Source organism: Lipophrys pholis (genome assembly GCF_963383615.2).
Source record: "Lipophrys pholis genome assembly, chromosome: 15".
NCBI lineage: Eukaryota > Metazoa > Chordata > Actinopteri > Blenniiformes > Blenniidae > Lipophrys > Lipophrys pholis.
In genome coordinates, this window is record NC_137642.1 from 23,371,532 (window position 1) to 23,387,844 (window position 16,313).

Genomic DNA, 16,313 nt, shown 5'->3' on the forward strand with positions numbered 1-16,313 from the left:
AAAGTAACAAGGTTTGCCTCCAGACAGTCGTGACTCCCAGTCCATAGTCTCCAGGGACTTGGAAGTTTTAGTCACTGTAATAACAATCCAGCTTCGTCGTCTGTCCTTAAGGATGTCCGTTTACTCTCCATTGTTATTGTTTATAGCGTATTGTTCTCTGCATGCATGTGTGTGGTTTTATAACAAAAACAAACAACAGCGCCCACTAGTGGCCCTACAGGAAATCGACATTGTTTTCAGTATTTCTGCCATTGCCGTGTAAATGGATGTTCCTTTTTTAAAAATGTTGAAGTGACAATCGATGCGTTTTCACTTTCATTCATTCAATTTATTTGTTCCTTTCATGAAACCAAAGAGATCTTTACAACAGTACAACCTAAATGATCTGAAACACCTCCATGATTGGAAGGGAACAGCTAGAAGACACCTCTCTTATATTTAGTTGCCCTTTAAGAATAATGAAAATTCTATATATACGTCGTCGTGTACAGGGTTTTACTGTGTACTTCTTTCATGATTTATTCATCCTAGGATGACAGGGTTAGTTCAGTATTAATGAGGCACTCGTGTTTTCCAACATGAGTTTACTGAAATAGTAACAAAGCTGCTGCTGCTTCCTGTCGAGAGCAGCTTCTGATTCTGTCAATGATAAAGAGACAAACAGCGGCTCTGCAGCTTTTCAAACTTCGGTCGCTGTAACCGAGTCAATAGTTTTATAATAAGAAGGAATTACTTGGATTTTCTGCGAAAGTATTGGTGTCAACACCTCAAATGCAAACACCAAATTTATCGCATATGGTTGACCTGAACACATTAATTAGACAATGATGTCGCCCGAGGCTCAGTGGGCCCACACTAATGATGTGACCGAGACGATTGCGGTCAGTTAGAAGCACGAAGGTCTAAATGAGACTAATTTTTAATCCCAGCAAACCACACGACTGCATCGTTTCACCCCGACGAGAATCAAATCTCACCGTTACTTTTAAAAACAAAAAGAAACAGTCCCTGCCCTGCCGTTCTCTTGTATTCTGCGTTGTGCTTGGCAACAAGAAATTATACTTATAACACTTTCATACAGCACGATGGACCCTCTCCTTTGTGCTTAGAGCAAATTCACATACACAGTATGCAGGATGTGTGAAACCACATGTGAACGTCTTATAGCGAGGTCGGGATAATAAGTGTAAGTCTGATTAGAATAAATCTCCCCCGGTTCACAGCAGCAGTATTCTCGGCCAGGTGGTACGAGGAAAATATTCATGGGAAATGAAAGTGGAAAAGGTCCCTACTGCAACATAACCACAAAATATTCCAGTACACAGCATCTGCTTTAGCAAATAAAAGCTGTGGATGGAGCATATATGATGCAGAGTCCTCAACCAGAGGAGTGCAGACTCCATGGCACACAGACTGTGCTGTGTACCATGGAACATGTGAGTTTGTATATTTCATAAAGAATGATTATTTCAGCATTTTTAACCAGATAAATGGGACACCAAAAAAGGTTGTCAAAAAAAATAACAAAAAACCCTGAAGTAGCTTTTATGGAGTTGTTCCTCGTGCCTACCTGCAGGTGCTGCTTTTCTGCATCACTTCCGCTCGGTGGTACCCGGACAGCTTGCAGAAACCGTCGTTGCTGTAGACGATGGGCCAGTCCACAATCTGAGCATTTCCCAGGACAAAGTTGGTGTCTGTTTCAGAATAAATAAGAGGGCAGATAACTTGCATGGTTACAGCATTTTCTAAAAATAAATAAATAAAAACAAAACAAAAAACACATGCAAAAATCTATTTGGATTAAAAGAGGATAACCAAATGTCAGAGCAGAAGCATCGTTTGTAAGCATTCGTCATATTTAAGCAAATTTTAGCATACGGAGAATTAAATACGAATACGGTAGTTAAATTAGACAAATACATTATTTAATTGCCAGGCAGCAATACATTCTTTTTACATTGATGTTGGTTATGTTACTTAATACTGTCTCCTTATTAATTAGTGTTTATCGTGTGATGTTGACCCCCCCCCCCCCCCGAAATCATTAAAAAGATTGAGTGACGTTGCCTTTAAGAGCGAACACACACTTCAATTTTCATTAGTGTCCATGATGGTGTTCGGTCCGTTACACACGTTAGACGTTGAGCCACACACACACACACACACACACACACACACACACACACCTTCGAAGTATCTGCTTCTTCTCTGGGAAACGACTTGTTAACAGTACAGTAATGGCGTCAATTTGTCTTTTTCTGTTGCTTTACTGGGTTTTTCTCAGAGTGGCTGTTGACCTATTGGTGATTACGCCTGCAAAGCATTCCTTAATGGCAGTATATAAATATTATCCTTTTACAGGAAACATCCAAGTAAAACAAAAATCCAAATTACACTGTAAAACCGAACATGTTAATAAAATAAATAAGTTTCACTATGTTGAATGTGAAGATTAGTTGAGGTAAATCATTTGAATAAATATAATTTAAAACTTTTTTTTTTTTTTTTATCTAAATCAAACCGACTTTAGTGCACGTCATTTGAAGGATTTTAATTCCAGTGAGTTGCATCAACAAATTCTCTTTGAGTTGAACTTCTTTATCGCAGAAATAATGCGACTCAAACAAAACAATTTAAAATTTTTCATTGAGTTTATGAATGATTATGACAACTTGAGAAACATGAACTCACGTCTGTACTCGAATCATTACTGTTACTTAAACTGTCTGCGTCTTCAAATGGTTTAAGTTAAATCCATACGTGCAGTTTTACAGTGTAGTCACTTCGTCCAGTATCATGACGTAGGTCCAATCATTTTCTTTTGAATATTTGTTTCTTGTGCATTTCTATTTCCCAGATGGGCCAATAAGGACAGAGTCAAACAGTTAATAGTTTTCTATTCCAGGCCATCAAATGTTTTGACATTAATAAAATAACTTATTTTGAAATTATAACGAAATTGGAAGACTTTATCTTATATGGTCTCGTGTGGATGTCAATCAGGGCTGACATGATGTGAACGCGTGATAATGTTGACAATTTGATTGGCAATAAACACAAACACTTAAGTGCATGATGTGAACGTCTCCACACTTTTAAGATGTATTCATCCAAATAACAGTGCTCTTTCTCTTACCCCAAACTCATCTATTTATTTGCTTTCCTTTCATTTTTTACCCTTCACATGTGTGGTCACCAGGTATAGAATAATTACAGCTGTAAATTAACAACAATTTTTTATTTACTTAATTGCACAATTTGTAAAGAATCGATCACTGTTAATCATGATTTTCTTCCATATTTAATTATTTTAAAGTTACAAAGCATGTATTACTTTTGCGATATACAGCTATTGCACATGTTGATAACCAAATAACAATGACTTTGTAAATATATTGCGCCTATATTAACATTCTGATTTATTGTACAGCCTTGAAATAATCGGTATGTATATTTTAGTAGCATATTTTGTCACAATCGTTTTCATTGATTTCCTTTTATGTACTTTTAGTTCATTTCAAGATAATACCATAATGAAATAACTGCTGTATTTGTTTTGTTTTGTTTTAATTCAGACAATGCTAAACTAATCTGTAATAAAATTCTTGATATCATGAGGTCATGATTTTAATGTTGATTATGAATGAGCAATTTTTTTTGTGTTGGATTAAAAAAAATTATCACTTTCTATAAATAGGCCATATTTTAACATTTAGAAAATTTAAATATTTACTTAATTTAGTGAAATATATATAAAAAAAATTCAAATCGATTTGTTTTCTTGCCGACAATGGCAAAAACTTTGAGATAATCAAGATTGCATGAGCATTTTTAAGTTTCCAGATCTGAAATCTGTCCACAAACACTCGGCAGGCGGCAAGAAGGAGCAGATGTAATGACTTTGAGGAGGACGGGAGGAGCAATCACTGGGAATATATTCTGAAAAAAAGAATAAAAGAGCAAACCAATGGGGTGAAAGGTCAGGAGGAGGCAGGACTGAAACCCCACAAAGCACAGGCAGAAAATGTTAATGGCACATATGAACACAAACACTCAGGAAAAGATTATTTTCCATCTCGCTAAAACGCACAACTAAAAGCATGAGTACACACGTTCCATGCCAATGTGTTATTTTACAATGACCACAGAAAGGTCAAGCTTATTAGAAAAATAAGCGTCATGTTCAGCTTGTGCTGCTGCAGATATTTCAGAACATGTTATTGGGGGAAAATATGCCGGGTGTTTTGTAAATTAACATCATTTGGTATAGAACATTTAGTGGCGGATCACAAAGAGAGAATGAGAGGGAGAATTGTGGAGGAAAAAACACGCCAAATTAAACTTCATAGTACCTGTCTGTTTATGTGACAGTGTCCAAACTGAAATTATCGAAAAGAAAACAGGGTTAACAGATTACAGCGGGAAACAATCAGACAAAAAAAAGATGGATTGCATCGAGCAAAAGAGAGAAAAACAGCTTGCCTGAAATGAATGAGCGCTACATGTTAGAAACGTGACAATTTGGTTTTTTCAACGAACGAAAAAGATTCTTTCAGCTCTTACATTGAGATGATTTCTGTGTATAAAAAGGAAAAAAAATGGAAATAAACGCAGAAATACTAAACACACGATTCAGATTATTATATTAACGACTAATCTCTGCTATTGTTTGTACCAGGGGTATCAAACATGAGGCCAGTGGGCCACAACCAGTTCTTAAAGAGGAGCTAACACTAAGATCTGGGCTGAGATACCAGTGAAGCGGCCATTAACCCAGCCACCCATCAGACCGGCCTCAAAGGCACAACCATTTTGCTCAAGAAGGTCTCATTAAATTGGCTTTATGTTGTAATTGTTTGGTTTTGCAAAACAAGATAGAATCGTCCTCAGTTATACTCTGCACCACAACAACAAAGTTTAAATCTAAAAGGTTATTATTGCACTATTTCACCTGTCCTGCCCACTCAAGATGAATCTGGGCTGTATGTGACCCCCTGATCCAAGACATGTTTGACACCTCTGGTCTATATAAACTTGTAAGGAAAAACCTTGTGCTGCTTTTTTTTTTTTAAGTCTGCAAATTCTTTCAACAGGTGGCCACCTTCAGGATTTTTTTTTATTTCACTTTCACTGCTTTGTTAATTTCGCCACAGCTGCCAGCTATTCTCAACAAAAAGCTTTCAAAACAAAGTCCCTCTGGATCCCAAAACATGGTAATTTTTGTTATTCAAGGACTAATGATGTCCTGAAAATGTCTGGGGATGAGGAAGGCTCTAAATTTGACGAGACACGGGTCTTTTTTTCTTACCTCACATAGTACACAAGAAGGAACAACAGGCTTTTAATGGTATCTTATTAAGTGGAATCAAACATATCATGGAGCTCAGTGAATCATCAGTAAGTGATGGGAGATTGAAGTTTAAACTGTCACAACTATTTTCTTTAGCTGTGGTAGTTTTATATTTTGAGTGCATTAATAGTCTCATAAGTAAACATTTATGTAAACTTAAAAACATCCGATACAACTTGCTGAGCTCGTGTAGTAAAACTCAGCTAAAACGGGCATTTCCATGTAATGTTGCTCCATAACAGCCGGGTGTCTCATTAGGCAACTGTTTTGTTACACATTTATAATATCAGCCTGAAACGTGATGTTACGTTCGTAGCGTCTTTCAGCTGCTCACAGGGGGGCTGCGTAAGACATCCGTAACTACACGTTTGAAGTATTGAAATGAGGCAAAACGCGCAGCCTGTAAGGCTTGCTCAGTATAACTTATTGGCCATTATTCTATTTTTGGTTTGACTTTTTTTTTTTTTTTTTTTTTTTTTGACAAATTTGTAAAGGTTGAGGATTTTAGTCGTGTGGGGGAAAAAACAAACTACAACCTTTTATTTTTTTTACCTGACCACATCTAATGTTACTGGCTTCAAGTCCCTGGCATTGGTCACTGGCATCAATTACTGGCACGTCGAGCAGGGCCATTATTAATGTTGCTCGCCGCACCTGTTCATTCCCCATGACTGGAAGTAAAAAGGTCTGCTTGGTGAGGAGTCTGTGACGCGTTTCAGCGAAGAGAGAAAAGTGCACTACAAGTCACATGTAGGTGGTCGACGAGCGTGCAAAACTCCAGCACTCACATCTTGAATTCGGCTCTCGCAATTTAGTGCAGAGCCGTTTGTTTAACACTGAAAGACCGGTATATAAAGAGAGTATTTCAATGACTGTGGTGCCCACCCGCCCACCACTGCGTCTCAGTGGCCTCCTGCAGATTAGACTCTGGGATCTTTTGTTTTTTCGAGCCTTGAAGAGATTTACCCCCTCACTAATCCACGGACCGCCCAAGGTCGTGAGGAGAAATATATGCAAGGGGAGGACTTATATATATATATATATATATATATACAATGCAAAGAATGGCATAAAGCAGTCAAGGAAATCGTGGCTCTCGAGAGATGCAGCTTCCCGAACAAGCCGTTCCTTTTTTTGTCACAATACATTTTAATGTAGACGTGTGCAGCACAGTCAGTCCCAGAGCCGGGCCTTCAGACTGCAGACACATGTCGGTGACAAGGAAAAACAACTAATATAATCCCACTCCAAAATGCAAAGGAAACGCAGCTAATAAATCCTGAGCCATTCCAGATATTTGCTCTTAAATGTGGCGCACCATGACAAAAACACAAGCAGCGCTGGCTCACAGCTAGATGTCCAGTGCCACAACTCTGCAGTCCATCCTGTCACTTCCTATCGGATCTAATAACACAGACGGGCCAAAAGATTACTGACACCAGTGTTCAAAAGTGCTGAAACACCCCCGACACAGGAGCTTTGGAACTCTCGGTTGTCAAATCTTCTTTTTTCTCATTTGGACAACAATGCTGGTTAAATCTATGTTGTGCAAAAAAAGATAAGGTGATTATCCAGGAATAGGCAGCTCATCCCCGTTACACAGCTTTCCTGCTGTAATATTCAATAGGTTTTGATTGGCAGTTTTACCTGGGAGGTCTGGTATGTGTGCTGAGAGATGTCAGATTTCTTTTTATAAACCCGACGAGATGAAAGCTGTAACACTCATGAAAAAGATTCATTAATCAGATCATATTTCCATCATAATGCAAAAAAAACAACAAAAAACTCCCGGATTATTTGATTGGTCATATCCAAGCAGTCCACACAGCAGATGGTGGTGCTTTCTCTTTGTATCTCATCCCTATCCATAAATTAAAAATAAAGAGGAAAATGCAGTTAAGAGATTTGGTAGAGCAAATGGACTCTGTAAGTTATTATTAGACATCAAATACCCTTTGAAAGAGGAAGACCAAGATTCATCTTGTGACCATTTTCATACACTGCACAAATACATTATAAACTGACAGATCACTGTTCAGTGGTGAACACTAGTTACATTTTGACATGAAAACAGGTATATTAGCTCCAGTTTCAGTCTGGGTTTGGGGGCTTTCCATGGGAAGTTTGCATGTTCTCCCTGTGTGTGTGTTGGATTTCTACAGGTTTCCTCCCACAGCCTGAAAACAAGTGATGGAGGTTGAATGGTGACCATTGGAATGAATGCGTGCCTGTCAGGGGATCATCCTGGAGGGCTCCAGTTCCCTGAAATTCTAAAGGTGGATAAGTACATTGATGGATCCATCATCTTACAATGAGACGCATTTGCTTTATGATGACCATTTAACATGTAGATATTAAGTGTTTGTACATAATTACGTAATACAAACACGGGCTGGAGCGAGGACTTTCTGGAAGTTCTGTGGCCGCCATAGGTTCTCTTGAATACTACAATTGGAGTAATGCTTAGTCCTACACAATCAAAGCTATATAAATCTAAATCTTACTGACAGGACTTTTGAAATGACAGATTTCTGCAAGCAAAGCTTAAAAATCCAAAGCAGCACTTATAACCTCGAAGCCTTTCTTATTATTGCATATTAAAAGTTAAAACTCAAAAAGTATAGTGTATGAATGTCGTTTACCACTCAGGACTTAGAGAAGTCTTCCATAATCTGTAGTAAATTGAAAGATTGTAGTGACCTGCTGTCTTGCAGCTCTCCACACACTGCAGGGACTCCCAGCTGGGAGTTTTAATCCTTAAAAATTCAATCACCGTGAAAATGATTAAGCCTGCAGCAATTAAATGGGCGGGATCCAGCAGAGACACATCGTGAGAATTTAATACCAATGTTGCTCAGGGAGGAATAGAAAAACTTATAGATGAAGGTGCGCGATTTATTTATTTATTTTTAACACTAATTATCCTCCCTCACGTTTTATCTCATCAATTAGCTGATTGATTCCAGGTTTACAGACAATTAACACCATTTTTTGATTTTCTTATTTTTATAGGACAGAATAGTCGCTCTTACCGTTTGACCGTCTCACAATATTCTCCAAAAAAGTATTCTGAGGGGCCACAAGTCCCCTCCGGCCCCCCGCCATCCTGCCGCCGAGCTCAGTGGTCTGCAGGTGAATCTTTACTCCTCCATGTGCCGGTGGTCTTCATGGTGTCTCCGGCTGCTCCTCGGACCGGGGCTGTGCTGTCGGCTCTGGGCTGCGCTGCGCTGCGCTGCTCCTCCTCATCCCGGTGCGGGTGCGCTGCCTGCCGGCGCCTCTTTACGCGCCTCATCATCCAGGAGAGGGAAAACAACGCCGGGGCGCAGGACGCAGCGCGCAGCGCGCCGCGCGCAGGAGGAGCCACGGTCCACAAGCTCCTCCACCGTGCCTCACCGACAGGAGCTGGAGCGCCATCTGCTGGAAGACAACCACGTCTCTCTTCCGGACAAATAGGTTTCCAAACAATTTGAAGTGTGTGTTCAAATTCCTCTTTTGGAAAGTGAATTAGATGACCACAAACAATAATATACAAACCAGCTTCCTTTCACCGCCCAATGGATCAAATAGTTTGCATGTTATCCCAACGCATGCAGTCATGTGAGGTTGTTTACTGGCCTTGGGTTGCCTGTAGGTTTGGTTATTTGTCTTCTTTGTTTGCCCTGTGATGGATGACCTGTCGGACACCCTCACGTTTGAGATGAAGGATCAACTCCAGCACTAAGGATGATCGATGGATGAAAGCTATAGATGGGTAATATCTATCTATCTAAATAATTATGAATTAAAACAATGACAAACAGTACAATTCTGATGTTTTTACGGGAATCACTACTTGAACCAAGGTTTCAGTCAATCCTCTTTTTCCTCTCATTTTCTCAGCAGAAAAGCAGCAAGTCTCCACCTCAGAGTCTGATTCTCTGGGTTTCTTTCTGCTAATATTGAGTTTTTGCCTTCCACCGTCACTTATGCTTGCTCAGGTAGAATTGTTGGGTTTTCTCTGTTAAAGTGCCTTGAAATAATCGTGTCATATTTGACACTATACGGAATTTAATTTTAATCAAATTGAATGTAGTCAAAAAAAATATATGAATCTAAAAGATAAGAATGAGTGAGATATTCACAACCACTATAAAAAGAATTAAGACACACGACGGCAAAGAGATCAAAATGACCAGAAGCAGATGTAAACACAATCACAAAGAGACAAATTCAACCAGCTTCATCTACGGACTCTCCCCTCTGATTAACCACTTCCAATGCTGAACCGGTTCAAACTTATCAAAATGGTTATTTCAACCCAATTACAACTTTTGGTTTAACAGCGTGTTCCAGACTGAGTTAACCAACACAGACAAAAACAGTAAGGAGAAGCTCCCTGCGGTCCGTCCGAGAGGATTCTGCTCTGGTTTTCATGGATTTCACTACTAACTAGTCAAGAACAGTCGCATTGAACCATGTGAAGTTTTCCCTCAGTGATTCTTGCCCTTTCAAAGAAAACAATCCCTTCCCCCCCACCAGAGTATTAATCCTGTTCAATTATTCTGGACCCTGCAGAGAACTAAACTGAGACCGAGCACAGTGAAAACCTTTCCATCAAAATTTAACAGCACCAAAGCGTGTGGGTTCGGGCGCGGAGAGAAATGTTGGTGAAAGGTTTCCTCACAGCCGTGGGCCCGGAGGCCCGCAGGATGCCTGGCCCTCACAGCCGGAGTTCACCTGGTGGTGCAGGTATGGATCAGACTGAATGGGTGCAGTGGAAACCAGCAGGGCCGCGTGTGCACATCTTCATACTCAAGAGGTGTGGTGTACTCCAGCTTTGGGGAAAAAAAAAAACCACACACACAACAGCAGCCACATACGTAACATTTCCATCAAGCTTTTTTTTTTTTTTTTAAATTTGGCTTCAATGAAGCTGATTTCAGTTGCATGTGTAAACACGAGGTTCTGCAGAAATCCTGCAGGAACACAAACTGAAGAACACATGCACATACGTTGTGTTTAATTCCATTCATTTCCTGTACATTTGCAAAAAAAAAAACTCGAGAACTAGTTAACTAGATTTTTTTTTGTACATATGTTTGAGAGTTTTTTTTATATTTTTAAGATAGACGGATTATTAAGATGTGATTATTTGAGGTGTGTATGCCATGATAGATGACACTATTGAAGAAAATAAATCTATTTTTACACCTTGTGTTTCCAGTCTGTCATATTTAGTGTACATTTTAAGTGTGTGATAGTGTGTCTTCATGCTGATCTTAACGTCTTTAAGTGTAGAAATACCTTTCAACAACATCTCAAGGTTATAAGATTCATTTTACACATTTTTTAGAGTGTGACCTACAAACGGTTGAACGAACCATCTTTTCAAATCATTCCTTTTTTTTCAGGGCAAGTTATTCACTCTTCAACTTTAAGTTTTACATTTTATTTAAGTTTGTTGAAATATCCAGATTTCAAACTTCAATACAATGAATATTAGTAATTATCACCAAATATGTTCATGGTGCATTTCTTTCCTGTTGATTCATCCGAGCAGCCTGTCATTGATGTTTGATGTTTAAAACCAACGGAATTATGTCTACAAACAATTGCTTATAGTAGCTCTGTATTATGCTTACATGTGCGTGCGGCGGGCCAGTCACAGATAATGACATCTAAAAGTGTTATCAGTGAAAGATAAATGAACAGCTTGTTTGTATTCCCATTTAAGGACACGTTGTTTATCAAGCCAACCTTAAAAGGGGATGAAACTCAGGTCAACTGCTGGCGCTTCCTGTAGATACACATTTATTGCTGTAGTTATGATGTGAACGTAATGGCAATTATTATTATCAGACAAGTCATGCTCTTCTTTATCATGCTGCATGTGACCAGACTGCAGATCACTCAGTGAGTCACCAGAACAAGTGTAATGAACACAGAGGTAAAACACTGGCGATGTGACGCAAAACATCAAAACTCACCTCTCAAAGACGGATATTATGTGTTTTGGATTATTGAACAGAGCGCACAAGCTTCCAGAGGATACGGGGTTTTAAGAACATCAGTAAATTAATAATGATTAAGGGAAACATGACACAAATGTTGTATCCTGAAATTACTATGAAAATGACAAGAAAAACATAAAGAATGGGAATGTGACTAACGAATAACAGGCCAGCCACACAGCAGCAAGACACCACAAAAATTCACAAGATGATCACAAAACAAAGAGACAAATGATTGCCTTAAAGACAAAGAATGACCTAAAATTACTATGAAAAAATAAATAAATCCTACAAAACATCCAAAAGAGCAACAAAGATATACAGAATCAGCAGAAAGATATCCTAAAACACTAAAAGATCTTAAATAAAAAACTTCAGTAACATCTGGGCCCGTGCCCCTGCTTCATTATTGACATGTTGATTCTATATAAGCCTCAGATTCTCAGAAAGCATGACGACACAAAATCGAGGCTAAAAAAGGACTCAAACTGGCAGAATCCGTAAATCCCTTTAAAAATAATCGTTTAAACTTTTGAATACTTGCTTTTTAGTGATGGGTTCCTTTAAATACCTGTCATCAATCTACCCTTTACTCATCCTCCATAATAGATATTCCTATTATAAATGTAATTATTTTTTGTTTAGAACTGATTTCCTAATGGAGCAGTTTTGAAAATGCAGCTTTTAAAATGTGCTCCACAAATAAAATTGACCATAGTTCTGACACTTAAGTGTTACTCTTAGTTATTCACCTTGTTCAAAAACAAGTTGTGCAAAAAGTACTGAAACATTGACGAGTTGGACCTTCAGAGACGAGTTCACCTTCTAGTGGATTTAAATGAAATTTAATCTGAAGACTATCCCAAAACATTTGTATTATCAATATTCTGTTGTAGTTTTCAAGAATTGTCAATTTGCTGACATCTAGCGAACACAAACACCCTGAAACTCTTCTCCCCTGTAAACAGCACCAGCTTTCCCACTTGTGAAGGACTTGAACTGCCCGCCAGCCCGCCAGCAGAATCCTTAAAGAAAACCAACCTATTAACTTCTAAAGGATATCCAGTCGTTTCCTGCTGTTTTCTACCAGAACGTAACGTTCCCAGACAATCAGAGAAATTCTCCATAAACTCCCAGATGAATATTCTTCATCAATTCATATAATTACAGAGGTTTTGTAGGCGTTGGGGACACGGATTGACTCAACTTGAAAGTGTAGTTTTTTTAATGAGCTCCGACAGACGAACCCAGAGATCAGGAGTGTGTCAAACATCTTTTATCCAGACAAGACGGAAACAATAACGCTGATGTTTATTAGGTGATACGAGACATGAGGATACAATCTCATGACAAGAGTCTTTTCTTTTTCTTTTAAACTGTTGTTCATGTTAACTCGACCACGTCTTGGTGATATTCAGGTGACTCAGGTGATCCGTGACAAACTTGTGTTTGGGGAAGTTTTGGAAGCCGGCCTCCTTGATGTTAAGCCAGGCCTGAGCTCTGCGCTCGGCGGCGTGGCCGTACTCCTCGCCCGGGGTCATGTACGGTCGGCTCAGCCAGTATTCGTTCTCGGCCTCGCGCTCCAGGTGCTTCACCATGTTGCGCTTCATCGTCCACGTGATTTGCCGAGGCCGCCGGTGCTTTCCGATCCACTGCTTCCCCGGGATGCCTTTGCGCAGCAGGGCGAGGGTGAGGAACATGGTGGCCGATTAAATCTGGAAACAAAAAGCGTACAGATTAGGCCTCGTTTAACCGACGTTACAAGTGAAAACGGCACCTTGTTCCTGCCTTTCAGTTTCAGAAAAATTTCACACTTATTTGTTTTTTCTTTTTCTTGTTTTTTCTTAGGGAAAGAAGAAAAAGTAAATTTGTTTTGGCATTTACACGGCAACGTTTTGAAAACAACGTCCGCTTACATGGAAACAGCAGAAACGCTGAAAACAATGCAGTTGTCATGTTGGGCCACTAGTTGGTGCTGTTGTTTGGTCTTTCTAATAAAGTTTCGCTTTATCACTAAACAAATGATGAGATCAGATTGTGGCGATAACAATTCATGACAGAAATAGATTGTTACTGCGTAATGAGTGTTTCAGAATTTGAGAAAGAAAAAGAAAAACACAAAAACTGAAAGCTTAAGAAGAGCTTAACATAAAGAAGCTTCCATATCTAAAACTACAAGAATCACTGAAACAAAAAGCAGACATAATTCTTTGTCCTCGTTAAAGACACCCGCCTGCAGGCACATTGGATAACTGATATAATAATAAAGAAATCCAACAATTATGTCAAAGTTGTCAGTTGCACTGACACAGTTAGGACTAATAATGTGGACACATTTGTAAACATAATCTGGAAATGTGAGAGTAGCTACAGGCAGTTGCCTTTTTAAGAGCATAAAAATGCAAATGTTGCTTCACTGAGAAGGAGAGCTGAATAAAAGGCTTTTCTACTGGCCAATGTTATTGTATTTGGGGGCGTTGAATACTTGAGTTAAATGATAATGGAATATAAAAAGACAAAAACATGTTCAAGACCTGATTTGAATCAGAACCGATAATGTTTATGCCTTAAAGCAAAATACAACACCTGGGCGAGGCATCGCACTCACACCCTATAAACACACTCAATGATATTGTTGCACTACATACATGGTGTACTGAAGCGACATTAAGGACAATTTTAGTTGTTTTTTTTTAAAAATCGTTTTGAAACTTGCATGTGAAAATGTCACTACAAAGATGAAATGTTTAGAACGAAATGGGATTTAACGTACTGGCGTGTTTTTTTCCCTCCAAAACTGACAGTAAAATATTTCCCCGGTAGTTTATTTTAGATAATTCTTATCATACAAATATGTAGTTTCACAATTGTCAGTTGGTTCACATTTATCCTCAACCAAATCCACTTTCTGAACATAATAATCTTGTAGGTTTTACAGAATTTTTGCAATTGACAGCAATAGTAGCAGTCTTAGTAAAAATACAGGTTAACACAGCTTAATGAAGTGAATGACGCACACTAAGATGAGAGTTTTAAGAGAAAGATGTTTTACTGACATAAAATATTGCCAATGTCTGGCATAATAATACTATTTACTGCAACACGGAGTGACTGCACTCACCAACTCATCTGATTGCTATTGATGTTGACTTGACGAGGCTATGAGTGACGTTTTCATGCTTTCACTCCGTATCTTGACCCATGGCACACTGATGAGTCATGGACTGTGACCACTTTGTGTGTCAAAGGCACGACACCCACGCTATCGGCATCTTTATCTCTATAGCGTTGTTGTCGAGGAAAAGGTCAGATGCCTGACAATAAAAACTGCGGTCCATATGCCTTTGGCACCGTGCACAATTATGCAAACATGCAGCTGAAGCAGCTGAACAGGAAGCATTACACTCCGAGTTGCAATATTCAGGGTCAAGCTCTGAGTAACAACTCTGGTTCTGAAAATTGTCAACATTTTATAAAGTCATTCAAGTTCTAATCTATTCATCTATGAAACCAGAGGATACTGATGATCTTGTTAAACTATAAGCTTGTTTTAAAGACATAAAAACCTGGATGGGCTGTAATTTTCTGCTCCTGAACTCAGATGAAACAGAAGTTATTATATTTGGACCAAAACATCTGGGATAGAAAATATCTATGCATATATTAACACTAGATGGTATTACTTTGACCTGCAGTACTGCTGAGGAACCGGAGAGTTATTTTCAGCATATTGTCCTAGAGGTTAGAGAAGCGGATTTTGGATTGCAGGTTTGAATCCCACAGCTGGGGGATTTGAATCGCCACTGTAGGTCTCTGAGCATGACCTCTGACCCCCATCAGCTCCCTGGAGCGCTGTAATGTGGCTGCACCTCCACTTCCTAGAAATAGGGTTGGTCAATAGGGGGACAGGTGGGGGGACTTTACCTATTTTGACCAGGACTTATCCTTCAACTCTTACATTATATAAGCCCGCAGAGTGCTTTTTTTCATCTGCGTAATATTTCTAAAATTAGGAATGTGTTAATTGAGAGTGATGCTGAAAAACTAATCCATGAATTTGTTCCTTTTAGAGTAGACTATTGTAATTCTCTATAACTATGGTGTCTAAATAACTGCTTAGGAAGTCTTCAATTGATTCCAAATTTTGCAGAGAGAATCCTGACAGAAACCAACAGAAGAGATCAAATTACTCCAATATATTCATTGGCTTCCTGTTAAATCTAAAATTTTAAATCACAGTTGGATAGAAATAAAACAGATCAAATAAACTTGGTCCAGATTGTTCTGTTTTGTTTTTAATTAGCAAAAAGGAAAACAACTTTTTACTTCTTTATTTTGTATTATTGTGACGTTAAAAGGAAAACATGTGAAATGCCTGTCAGACATTTTAATTAGTTAAGTTTTAATTTCATATTACAGTATAGTATTAATAAAGATTTAGCCTCTCTGAGATAGCTCAATTAACACTGAATATATGTTTTTGGGCAAACATTTTTATAATAAAGTGATGTTTGTTTCTATATTAAATCCTATCCATGTATATAATAAAACATTGACCTTTCTAAGTACACCGAATATTATAAAGAGGCGAGACAAGAGCAGGCGGCAAAAAAGCGTCAGGGTTAACGTTGATAAAACATTGGTACTGTGCTTAGTTTAACCTGTGTCGTCCTAAATTTGATGAACCTATAAAAAGACAAGACTTTGTAAATAACTAACAGTGGCGGTTAGCCTTTAGCAGTTAGCACGCCATGCAGCTACCCAAGGACACTTTAAAAACGCGGATGTTTCACACTCCCGTTGGAAATGCATGCGTTATAATTAAATGCACACCTTTTCTCACCAGCCAGCTATACCACCGTGCCTTGAATTTCCACAAAAATGCGTCCAAATTCGACTGAAAATTTCCCCCAAAAATATTAAACGTGACAGCCGCGTCTGTAGCTGTATTTCCGGGTTTCCTACGGCATCCA

The 16,313-nt window shown here is 38.7% G+C and overlaps 2 protein-coding genes across 3 annotated transcripts in view; both read right to left on the minus strand.

Moving 5' to 3' along the window:
• kcnh1a (potassium voltage-gated channel, subfamily H (eag-related), member 1a) overlaps positions 1-8,455 on the minus strand; it is a gene marked incomplete at both ends in the record, with an annotated part of 50,268 nt that extends 41,813 nt beyond the window's left edge. Inside the window, 3 exons of the mRNA XM_080481018.1 lie at positions 1,571-1,694; positions 4,353-4,379; positions 8,383-8,455. Coding sequence (XP_080337144.1) covers positions 1,571-1,694; positions 4,353-4,379; positions 8,383-8,455 — 224 coding nt within the window. The remainder of the gene's footprint in view (positions 1-1,570; positions 1,695-4,352; positions 4,380-8,382) is intronic.
• A 2,671-nt stretch (positions 8,456-11,126) lies between these two features.
• On the minus strand, positions 11,127-16,308 carry mrpl57 (mitochondrial ribosomal protein L57). Of its 2 annotated transcripts, none has more exons than XM_080481846.1 (2): positions 16,174-16,308; positions 11,127-13,055 (listed from the first exon to the last, which is right to left on the minus strand). In XM_080481846.1, the coding sequence occupies exon 2, from the start codon at positions 13,038-13,040 to the stop codon at positions 12,729-12,731; it is 312 nt and encodes a 103-aa protein (XP_080337972.1). In that variant the 5' UTR covers positions 13,041-13,055; positions 16,174-16,308; the 3' UTR covers positions 11,127-12,728. The 2 variants fall into 2 exon arrangements, with proteins under 2 accessions (XP_080337972.1, XP_080337973.1); XM_080481847.1 differs by having other exon boundaries at positions 12,589-13,055; positions 16,184-16,308.
• Between the last annotated feature and the right edge of the window lie 5 nt (positions 16,309-16,313).